This window comes from Silene latifolia, unplaced genomic scaffold (genome assembly GCF_048544455.1).
Source record: "Silene latifolia isolate original U9 population unplaced genomic scaffold, ASM4854445v1 scaffold_79, whole genome shotgun sequence".
Classification (NCBI taxonomy): Eukaryota; Viridiplantae; Streptophyta; class Magnoliopsida; order Caryophyllales; family Caryophyllaceae; genus Silene; species Silene latifolia.
Window position 1 is genome coordinate 4,438,712 of NW_027413701.1, and position 12,733 is coordinate 4,451,444.

The 12,733-nt window shown below is 44.7% G+C and overlaps 1 protein-coding gene across 1 annotated transcript; it reads left to right on the forward strand.

Annotated features, from left to right (window-relative positions):
- Positions 1 to 12,083: 12,083 nt before the first annotated feature.
- On the forward strand, positions 12,084 to 12,485 carry LOC141640383 (uncharacterized). Its single transcript, XM_074449188.1, has one exon. The coding sequence runs from the start codon at positions 12,084 to 12,086 to the stop codon at positions 12,483 to 12,485; it is 402 nt and encodes a 133-aa protein (XP_074305289.1).
- The last annotated feature ends 248 nt before the right edge of the window (positions 12,486 to 12,733 follow it).

Here is a 12,733-nt window from a genome sequence, read left to right on the forward strand (position 1 = left end):
TGTAGCAATCTTTTCTATCACTACCTCCTTTTGCTCCACGTAATCTCGGATTAGATGAGCTTTCCGTTGTACATGTCTAGACTTGTTGCTAGACTTAGGCTCCTTAGCCTGGAAGATGGCACCTCTATTGTCGCAATAGATGGTGATCGGGTCATTCGAACTAGGCACTACAGATAGTCCTTGTAAGAATTGACGCATCCATATCGCTTCCTTTGCGGCTTGAGGACGCGGCATAGTACTCGGACTCGGTCGTAGAATCTTTGTAACACTTTGTTTGGAACTCTTCCGGTGACATAGCAGCCATTAAGAGTACAAACGAATCCAGACGAGATTTCGAGTCATCTCGATCCGTTTGGAAGCTAGCATCTCACAGAATCGGTTGCGCATAGCTTTTGTTCGCCTCCATAAGTCAATGCCCAATCTTTAGTCCTCCGTAGGTACTTAAGAATGTTCTTGATAGCCATCCAATGTGATTCACCCGGATGTTGGAATCGACTTGTCATACTCAATGCATATGCCACGTCCGAACGTGTGCATATCATGGCATACATGATTGATCCTATAGCCGAGGCATAAGGAATCCGTGTCATGCGCTCTTTCTCTTCCGGTGTCCGGTGCCCGAGACTTGCTCAAATGCACCCCCGGAGCCATAGGAAGAAACCCCTTTTTGGAGTTAGTCATGCTTAATCTCTCTAGTATCTTGTCTATATAAGACTCGATCGAGAGATAACATCCGACGTGATCTATCTCGATAGATACGGATGCCCAAAATTCTTTGTGCCTCACCGGATCTTTCATCCGGAAATGGTTCTTCAACCATACTTTTACCGAAGTTAAGAGAGGTATGTCATTCCCAATCAGGAGTATGTCATCAACATACAATATTAGGAAGACAATCTTGCTCCCACTCGACTTGATATATAGAGATGGTTCCTCGACCGATCGAGTAAATCCATTTTCCTTTATCACTTGGTCGAAACGATGATTCCAACTCCGAGAAGCTTGCTTAAGTCCATAAATGGAACGCTTAAGCTTGCACACTTTCTTAGGATGTTCAGGATCGATGAAACCTTCGGGTTGTACCATGTACAACTCTTCCTCCAAATAACCGTTTAGGAAGGCGGTTTTCACATCCATCTGCCAAATTTCATAGTCATGAAAAGCGACAATCGCTAAGATAATCCGAATGGAACGCGGCATGACCACGGGTGCAAAAATTTCATCGTAGTGCAAACCTGGCACTTGAGTGAAACCTTTAGCAACTAGTCGTACTTTATAGATATCTTGTTGACCTTCCACAGAATGGTTTATCTTGTAAAGCCATTTGCATTGAAGGGGACGAACCTTAGCAGGCAAGTTAACAAGATCCCATACGTTGTTCTCATACATGGAGTCCATCTCGGATTGCATGGCCTCAAGCCATAGCTTTGAGTCGGAACTAGTCATGGCACCTTTATAGGTTGCGGGTTCACTACTCGTTAAGAGCAGAATGTCATCTATGTCATGTTCCTCGACCATACCAATGTATCTGTCCGGAGGAATAGAGACTCTTCCCGACCTCCTAGGTTCCTCAGGAATATTAACCGCAGACGGGATTGAAGGAACTGGTTCCTCCAATGGTTGCTCGGTTGTTGGTTCTGGAATCTCCGACAGCTCGAAGGTTCTATTACTCGTCTTGTTCTCGAGAAATTCTTTCTCTAAGAACGTCGCACTAGCCGCAACAAAAAATCGATGTTCGGTAGGCGAATAGAAGTAATGACCAAATGTTCCTTTTGGATAACCTATAAAGTATGTCTTGACCGATCGCGGGCCGAGCTTATCCTCGTGTCTCCACTTGACATAAGCGTCGCAGCCCCAAACCCGTATAAAGGACAAGTTAGGGACCGTTCCCTTCCATAGTTCATATGGAGTCTTGTCAATGACTTTAGACGGACTTGGTTAAGTATTAGAGCGGTGACGTAAGAGCATAACCCCACAATGAATCGGGCAACACGGTGTGACTCATCATGGATCGAACCATATCAAGTAGTGTTCGATTTCTCCGTTCGGACACACCATTCAATTGAGGTGTTCCAGGTGGAGTTAAGCGTAAAGGCAATCCCACAAATCCTTAAGGTGTTGATCAAACTCGTGAGAAAGATACTCGCCACCACGGCCTGATCGTAGTGTTTTAATCTTTCTACCCAGTTGGTTCTCAGACCGATTCTCGGTATTCTTTGAATTTCTCAAAGGACTCACTTTTATGCTTCATTAAGTAGACATAGCCATATCTACTCAAATCATCCGTGAAAGTGATGAAATACCTATAGCCTTCTCATGCGGTGATTGACATAGGTCCACACACATCCGTATGTATGAGTCCTAATAGGTCAGCAGCGCGTATTCCAACACATTTGAAGGAAATTCGAGTCATCTTGCCAATGAGACATGATTCACACGTGCCAAATGATTGAAAATCAAAGGCCGAGATAGCTCCATTCTGTATGAGCTTTTTGACGCGTTTCTCATTAATGTGTCCCATACGGCAGTGCCATAGATACGTTTGATCTTTGTCACCAACCTTTAACTTCTTATTCATTACGTGCAATATTTCGGTGGTCTGATCTAAAACATAAATTCCGTTCATGGAGACTGCCTTGCCATAAATCATATCGTGTAATGAGAAAATGCAACTATTATTCTCTATTACAAATGAAAACCAAGTTTGTCAAGTGCGTAAACCGAAATAATGTTTTTAAAGACTGGTACATAATAGCAGTTATATAAAAATAACTCAAATCCGCTAGGAAGCTGGATCACATATGTTCCCCTCGAGACGGCAGCCACTCGTGCTCTATTCCCGACACGCAGGTCCACCTCACCCTTTACGAGGGGTTCGATGTTTCGGAGGCCCTGCACATGATTGCACAGATGAGAACCACAACCAGTATCTAGTAACCAAGTTCCGTAACTTGCGTGGTTAATCTCAATCATATGAATAAAAGAATAAGAAGAAGAAGACATACCAACAGGGTTAACGCGACCTGCTTTTATGTCCTCATAGTATACATGACATGTACGCCTCCAATGCCCAGTCTTGTGGCAATGGTGGCATTCCATGTTACCGGTCTTGCTCTTTGTCGCGCCTGATGAGGTGCTCGACTCACCAGGCCCACTCTTACCTGATCCCGACTTCTTAAACTTCGACTTACCTCCGCTAGGTCTGCTTGAGCTTTGCCCTTACCCTTGCCCTTGTTTGACACAACGAGAACATCCTGTTTCAGGCTCCCACTAAACTTCATGTCCTTCTCTGCATGACGAGAAGGGAGTGTAGTGCATGAGGACTCTTCTTCAAATCATTCATATAGTAATTGGCTCTAAAGAGCTCAAAACCATCGTGGAGTGAATGAAGCATGCGGTCAATCACGATGTTCTCACTGATCTTACAATCAAGTGCCTCCAGTTTCTCGACATTCTCAATCATGCTGAGAATGTGGGGCTAACCGGTTGGCCCTTCCGGAGTTTCGCCTCAAAGAAGCGACAGGTATGCTCATAGGTCACGATTCTCAGTGCTTTCGAGAATTCCTTAGTGAGCGTGGTGAAAATCTTGTTCGCACCTTGGGCTATGAAGCGTTTCTGCAAATTGGATTCCATTGCAAAAATGAGTACGTTTTTAATCGCACCCGCTTCCATGACGAAATCGCTATACGTGGCGATCTCGTTAGCTCCAGCCGTGGGGCCTGGGTTTGGCGGGATGGGCTCGGTCGGATATCCGAGCTTCTCGTCGCAAGAATGGCAAGCATTCCGTAATGCCGCCTCCCGATCCGCGAAGCTTGATCCATCATTCTTGATCGAGTAGACCGATTCATCCGATTCATGAAGATCCGGCCGGGACTCACGGTCCAATGTGGCACTTGGCATTGGGTCGTCAAGACGGCCACCATTATGTTATTAGCAGTTTAAGAGATCGTGATCTACACTGAAAAAGAAAGGAAAAACAAAACGAAATAAGCAACTCATCGTGGTGATTTAAGTCTATTTAAAATTCATTTTTAACGTGTAGACTCATTGCACTTGTATAATCGATCTACCTCAAGAATTATACAAATGATCCCAAGACTCAATTTCCGTAAATTGATAAGCCAACTGTTTAGCTAGTTCTACCGTTAGAACTCTTGGTCGATAGATTTCCGTAAATCCTATCTATAGTCCACCATAATACCAGGATCGTACGAGTGACCATAGTGTTGAGATAAAATAGGTCAATCAGTTCCAACTTACCCGACGTAGAAGGGGTCATATTATGCCTACCGACGAAGAAGGGATTCATTGGAGTTTGACCTATAAAAACTATTCTCAATTTTTGGTTATACGAGGAAGATCCCATCAACTTAGTTTCAATTCATTTTAAGTGAACGAAAAACTAGCATTACGTGAATGAATTAATTTAGGTGATGGCTTATAATAATGTGTGACATCTGTATGTCATAGAAAACTAACGCGTGACCTCTAAATGAGTCAGTTTTCATGCAAATATTAGGTGGTTTTGTTTTAGGCGGAAAATGATGCAAACTATCGTTACAATAAAATAAATAAAAGAATGCAAAACGTAAATAAAAGTCCTAGTGTGGCCTATCCTAGTAAAAAGAACATAATACAACTTTGGAATCCACCGTTGGACCCGAGAAGCTTGTCATGATGTTCCATCTTTGTCCATGCAGCGGGAGTGAGCATCCGATCTCCATCTTTGGTCTTCTCAAAATTACAATTTAAAAATTACAAAATATAAACCTATTTACATTCTAAATTAAAAGCTGTAATTACAAGGAAAAATCAAAACGGAGATGCGAGATCTCAAAATACAACCAAGACCGTGTTCCATCATTACGGTAACACGTTCTACTAAGGCCACACTAAGTTACAACCGTTTGTAAAATTAAATACGTAATTAAAAACATTCATGGCATTCAAAAGTAACGATAAATAAAAATGCATCAACTAAAATGAAATTTATTCGTGACATAATTCCGTAATTATGTTAAATTTATCCAAACCACCTTTTAACGATTAAAATTATGTGACAAAACCGCTTCTATCAACTTAATTTTAATTCATGATAATCCGTTACTTTAAATTGCTTTAAAATAACTAAATGGTACGTGAGTGAACCGTTTCACTATCAAGCGAGTGCATAAAATTCGTATTATGCACATGTTATGGCCGAAAAAAAAAAAAGAAACACGAAATTTTTTTTTTTTCTTTTTCACGGCTGGACCGTGACAAAAACATCAAAAAAATTTTTTTTTTTTTCAGCAGCTAATTGCCGAGGCCATTGGCAAATAACAAACATAACCGATTTGACAAAAACATCAATTGTAATTTAGACCTAATTCGCATAAAATTAAATCTACAATTGATAAAACCTAAACATATTGCTATGAAGACTAACAATATGCAAAAACAAAACGAAAACAAAACATCGTCTGATCAGACGGGAACTGTTTGTCACGGTTTTCAATAAAAAAAAACACAACCGTGTATACATGGCACGGTTTTCAAGGCAAAACAAAATCGTTTCAAATCGTTTTATGAAAATCACAATGAAAAATTTACGTGGCCTCGCTCTAATACCACTTGTAGGGAAATATCCGTAAAATTCCCTTATAATTAAGGATTATAACGCAAATTTAACATGTGAATAAAGGTCATAAACGAAAAACAAGAGAAAAACGATAAAGAACAAGAATCAACCTCAGGTCCTTGTGCAATTCGGCCTAATGAACAGAAATCAATATAGATTTCCTCCTAATCGTTGCACCCAAGACCGTCTGAGACTATGCCCCTTGTGCTAGAAATTACTCTCTAATTGCCTTGCAATATTGAGAGAGTTTTTGTGAGGTTTTCGATGTGAGATCTAGGTTTTAGAGAGAATGCCTCCAAAAACCTAATTTTTGTGCAAATGAATGAATTAGGTCAAAAAGGAGAGAAGCTCACCTTTTTGTTCCTCTTTGGTTCGACCGTTGTTAGACCCAAAATATGGATATGGGCTGACTTGGGGCAGCAGACCTGGGAGCGCCACGGGATGCAGGGTGCCAGGGAGTCAGGGTGCCAGCATCAGTAAGCGGGGCAGGAAGTGGGCTTTGATCCACACGGACGAAGCTTGTGAGAGTCCAGTAACTTGCGAGATCCGAAGAAGGAAGAGACCTACTCATTGTTGAATTGGGAATAACTTGGAGGAGAAGTAAGAAACCCTAGCTCCTCGACCTCCCCTATATAAGGAGCCTCAATGCCAGGGAGAACGATCATCGAACGAGGCAAGAGTCACACTTTAGCATCCATAGCAAGCATAAGAACTGTATTTCCTCTCGAATTATAGTGAAAATATTGGTGGGATTCCGTCTCCCCCCGCGGTTGTTTCCCACATCGGGTTTTCCGCGTCACCAAAATTGCTTGTGTTCATCGCATTCATCATTCAAACAGACTAACATACAACATACAATTAATTCACGACATTGACCTAACGCTAAGACCACTTTAACCCTAAACTGGTAGAAATTTACCAAAACAGTTTGGCGCCCACCGTGGGGCATAGTGGTCGTCTTCGTTAGTCAGTCTACTCAACAATCAAAACATGTTCGGACACAAAGAAACAACCTCAGGCAGCACCGGCGGCGCACCAGGAACACAGGTGCCGCCCTCTTCAGCAGCAACACAAATACCATCTCCCTCGGCAGCAGCAGTAGCACGTACAACTTCGGGTAAAACCACCACCGCCGCTCGATACCAAAGCAGCCAAGCAAAGTCGAGTCCTCAAGCCACGCAAGCCCATCCTCGGGAAAGGCTCGATTAAAGATCCAGGATTCGTTCAGGGACAGCAGGGAGTCCCGCAATCAGAAAGGGGAGCGCAACCCAGGCAACAGATTCAGGCACCTCAGAGTCCTACCAGCATCATGATAAGCGGGTTGGACACATTAGCCAGAACCATCAGGACTATGCAGAGCGAGAATAGAAGCATGAGAACCCAGATGGAGGAAGACAACAACCTCCTCCGAGCACAGATCAACGAATTAAGGAACCAGGCCTGGTCCATTACGGGATGCAAGAAGACAGATTTGGAAGGCCGTCGGCGGAAAGTAGGGATCGAAGGCGGACCACGGTGTATTACCACGCGAAGTAGCACTCAGTGGATATGGAAGGAACACCACGGCCACGAGGAGGCCTGGTCCCAACAGACTAGGAGCACTAACACCGGATGAGGAACCAAGACACCAGGAACCTACACCCACGTCGGGCGCGGGGGACCGTGTTGTGGCCACAATGCAGTCCCAATAACCAGGATGCTAGCTACGAATCAAGGCGAATATACCTGGGAAGACACTCCGGTGGCAAAGAACATCGCAGAGCACGTCAAACAAATCCTGGAACAACGGAACTTCGTACAAGGAGCGGGACACCAGCCACGGGGCATCGGCGACCCTCCGGGAGAGAGACATACATAGAACAAAGCCAGACAGAACTACGAAGCCTCCTCGGGAGGGTCCCTGTATGCCTCGCCCATGGAGATGGCTGCACCGTAAAGCTACGCCGATTCACCATTTACCGACGATATAGCCACGGTGGCCTTACCAAAAGGGTTTAGCGTCCCAACAATGACTCTCTTTGATGGAACCACGACCCCCGCGATCACATCACCAATTCAAGTGAGAAGATGATGGTCACTACGGCCACGGGAGCCTCAAAAGAGGCATGTATGTGTAAGGGATTTGGTTCAACCCTAACCGGAGCAAAGACTACAATGGTTCGTTGTCCATTTAATGGAACCATATCATCATTCGCCGACTTGGTCAACGCTTTCAACCAACAGTTCTCAAAGAGCCGCAGAACACCCAAGCAACCAAGTGACACTGCAGACAGATCGTTCGGGAGATAGGGGAATCGATCAAGGACTACGTCACTAGGTTCAACGCAAAAAAAGTCTCAATACGAGGCTGCGATATGTCCACTGCTATCAACGCCTTCAGGCAGGGCCTGGATAAGGAGTCAAACCTCTACAAAGAATTAACTATGTATCCTTGTGAAAGATTCGAGGAAGTTCAACAGAGAGCTACTGCAGCGTTAAGGTTAAAAGAAGATATACAGGCTAGAAAGGGTACAGCAGGCTTCGACAAGACAAGCAGGAAATTCGCACCAGAAAAGAAGGATGACAGAATTAAGCCATACAGCAGACCCAATATCAGCAGGGTAGCAGAAAAAACTCAACAAATTGATGATTCTCCGCACCCTCCTAAGCTATCTGAGTACGGATTCAACACGGGAATGGAGGGGTTGTTAAAAGCACTCAGAAACCTGGGTGATCAGGTGAGGTGGCCAAAACCACCCACTCAGGATCGGCCAAACGACGACAGAGACAGCAGCAAAAGGTGTGAATGGCACCAAGATATAGAACACAGAACGGAAGATTGCTACAAATTGCGGAGGGAGGTGAAGTTCCAGTGCACGCAAAGGAAACTTGGATTTTGTTATCACGTGGGGGCAAGAAGGACGAGAAGAGAAGCGACAAATCGGGTACTTCCTTCCGCTCCACCCGTATGCACGAAGATTATTAACGTGATAACAGCGGATCCGAGCAGCGAGTGCTTGACATATTCCGCCGCGAAGAGGAAAGCCACCGGGAGTAAAGGGGGTCATCCGAAACCTCGTACGAGTAAGCGCAGCAATTTACCCCAAAAGTAACTTTCGATGAAACCGACATGGAAAGCGGCGCGAGAACAAAGCATGACGATGCCTTGACCATAACATTATCCATTGGCAATTGCACTGTACGGAAAGCATTGGTAGATACAGGAGCTCGTGAACCTTATCATGCTCGAAACCCTCAAAACCATGGGTTTCGATAAAGAGAACCCGGTAAAGAAATCGTGCCTTTGGTGGGATTTAGTGGAGAGACTTCGCATTCAGTAGGTGAGATAACCATCCCAACATATATCGAAGGAGTTAATAAACTAGTAAGATACCTAATCATCGAGGGTCCAACCACCTACAACGTGATACTGGGAAGACCGTGGTTGCATCAGATGAAGGCAGTACCTCAACATATCATCAGTGTCTCAAGTTCCCAACGCCATGGGGCACAGTTACGGTAAAAGGAGATCAAGAGGAATCCAGAAACTGCTATACCCAAGCCCTCAAAGCTACAACCAAGCTGCCCTCATAGCAATTACAGGACCGGGGTACCTCGACAAAGTACAAGGAGCCTCCCTCAGAGGAATTGGACCAAATACGCCTGGACGAGGAACACCCGGATAGAACAGTGTTGATTGGGGCCACCTGCGGTGAAGAACTGCGCAACCAGGTGATTCAATTTCTCAAGAGCAACATGGATTGCTTCGCCTGGTCCCACAATGATATGGTGGGCATAGACCCATCCGTTATTTCACATAAACTAAGCGTAAACCCAAGCTGCACCCCAGTACAGCAGAAGAGAAGAAAATTCGCGGCAGAAAGAAATGAAGTCATCAATAAAGAAGTGGACAGTCTCTTGGCAGCAGATAAAATTAGAGAAGTCAGTTACCCTGAATGGCTCTCTAACGTAGTAGTGGTACCCAAAAAGAACGGTAAGTGGAGGGTATGCGTAGACTTCACAGATCTAAACAAAGCTTGTCCCAAGGATCCCTTCCCACTACCGCATATCGACGCAATGGTGGACGCTACTGCGGGACATGAGGTACTCACTTTCCTCGATGCCTGGAGCGGTTACAATCAAATTAAGATGCATCCACAAGATCAGGAGAAAACAGCATTCATGTCGGAGAGGGGCATATATTGTTACAAGGTCATGCCCTTCGGCCTAAAGAACGCCGGGTCCACCTATCAACGGTTGGTAAATAAAATGTTCAAGCAGCAAATAGGAAAGACCATGGAAGTATACATTGACGACATGGTGGTAAAATCTAAAAAAGCAGAAATGCACATGGAGCACTTGGCGGATACCTTCCAGACATTGAGGGAGTTTAAAATGAAACTTAATCCATCCAAATGCTCGTTTGGGGTATCCTCAGGAAAATTCCTAGGGTATATGGTGACACAGAGGGGAATTGAGGCAAGCAAAGAGCAGATAAGAGCAATACTCTAACTGGAATCACCCTTAAGCCAAAAGATGTGCGAGAGGCTAGGGGAAAGGTGGCGGCCCTAAATAGATTCATATCAAGGGCCTCGGATAGGTGCAAACTATTCTATGATATATTAAGGAAGAGTCAGAAATTCGAATGGACTAAAGAACATGAAAAAGCATTCGCCGAACTCAAAAGCTACCTAAGCACGCCACCATTACTCGCGAAGCCTGAGCAAGGAGAACCACTATTTTTGTATCACGTCGGTCACGGGCGTAGTGAGCTAGCGATTCTGGTTAAGGAACAAGAAGGAGTGCAGCATCCCGTATATTATATCAGCAAGTCTCTGCTCCCTGCAGAGACCAGGTATACTTCTTTTGAAAAATTAGCACTGGATTTGGTTACTGCCTCTTATAAACTGCGGCCGTACTTTGAATCTCACACCATCCATGTCATAACCAATTACCCACTAAAGACTATTATGAGGAAGCCTGAACTTTCAGGTAGAATGACTAAGTGGTCGGTGCATCTTAGTGGCTATGACCTACAATTTGAACCCAGAACGGCGATAAAATCCCAAGCCCTAGCAGATTTCGTCTCTGACTTCTGCCCTGCAACTCGTGGGGAAGCGAGAAGAAGGAATGCCGACGATGATGGGAAGCCAGGATGGTGAGGTGTGGACCGTATATTGACGGAGCCTCAAATGCTAGAGGGGGTGTGGGTTTAGTATCGCGATCTCCTAAAGGGGATATGATAGTGCAAGCCATTAGATGCGAATTCAAGGCGACCAATAATGAGGCCGAGTATGAAGCTCTTATACTTGGGATGCGAGATGGCGTCGGTGGCTCAAGGTAAGGAACCCGAGGGTATATAGTGACTCCTTACTTGTGGTAAATCATGTGAACAATGAATATGTGGCACGAGATTCAAAGATGATAGCCTACCTAAAGATAGCCACAGAGCAGAAATCAAAGTTTAGAACATTCAAGATAACTCAGGTGCCACGAGATCAGAACGTGGAGGCTGATGCCCTGGCTACGCTGGGGGCAACCTTCCAGCCCACAGAGCTGTCAAACATACTGATTACTCACGTGTTGACCCCAGCCATCCAGAAAGAGCCAGACCAGGATTCCACAGCAAAGTGTGTACAGAAACTGCAATGTCTTTGGTTTCCCCGATGTGGGACAAGCAGGATGCAGATTGGAGGATCCCATACCTAAATTGGCTAAGGGATGGGACACTCCCGAAGACGTAAAGGAAGCACAAAGTTTCGTAATAAAAGCTTCCCGGTACATCATGATCGATAACATTCTCTTCAGAAATCATTGGCGGACCATGCCTCGGGTGCTTAAGCAAGGAGGAAGCGAGAAACAAAGATCGCAAGACATGCACAAAGTGGAGAATGTGGGAACCACGCTGGAGGACGAAGCCCGTCAAACAAAATCTTGAGGCGGGGATATTTCGGCCCACGATGCGCGCAGACGCCATAAACCACGCCAAACGTTGTGAATCATGTCAAAAGGCGGCTCAGCGATTCACCACCAGCCAATGAGAACCAATGCATCCAATTATCTCTCCATGGCCATTCATGATGTGGGGCATGGACATAGTGGGAAAGCGCCAGGGCTCCAGAAAAAGAGTATATATGCTAGTTATGACCGACTACTTCTCAAAGTGGATTGAAGCGAAGCCATGACGATGTAAGTAAAAGAACAACAGTGATCTCTTTCATCAAACGCAACATCATAAGCGATTTGGGATACCATCCGAGATCATATGCGACAACGGGTCCCAGTTCATATCGATAACATCAAGGCTTCGTGCACGATGGAACATAACACCGAGAAAGTCGGCCCCGTGTATCCGCAAACCAACGGCAAGCCGAGTCCAAGAACAAAATTATTGTGGAAAACCTCAGGAAGAGGCTGGAAGAATTAGGGGGAAAATGGGCAGATGAACTACCACCGTACTCGGGTCGACGTAACAACGCCGAAGATGGCAACAGGGCAAACTCCGTTTAGCCTGGTATACGGAGCGGAGGCAGTGATACCCTCAGAAGTCCTGGTACCCACACATAGATACGGCTGTCAGACGGCGGATCAGAACAAAGTTGAAATGACTAGGAGCCTAGATACAGTTGATGAGCTGCGAGAAAGTGCTTACATACGTATGGCATCATATAAGCAATCCGTAGCAAGGTCATATAACAAGAATGTCAAAATCAGGACCCTCGAAGTAGGGGACCTAGTACTGAGAAGGGTATTTGAAAATACCAAGAACCACAAGGCAGGCAAGTTCGCCTATAAATGGGAAGGACCATATCAGGTCGAAAGCGTTATTAAGAATGGGGCTTACAGGTTGATGACCATGCACGGTCAAATCCTGGATAAACCCTAGAACATCCGTCACTTGAAACGGTACTTTGTCTAACAAAGTGCCAAAACTTTAGTGTACAAAGGACCCTTCGAAAGTCCGTGAAGCAAAAAAAAAAAAAAAAAAAAAAAAAAAAAAAAAAAGGGGGTGGGGGTTAGTATATGCCTTAGGTATCAGTATGTTTTTTAAAACTTTTTTTTTGCCTTTAGTTTTTCCTTTTTAAAGTCAGAAAGAGTCGTTTTAAAACCGAGTAGTACAGGCTGTGGCTTCCT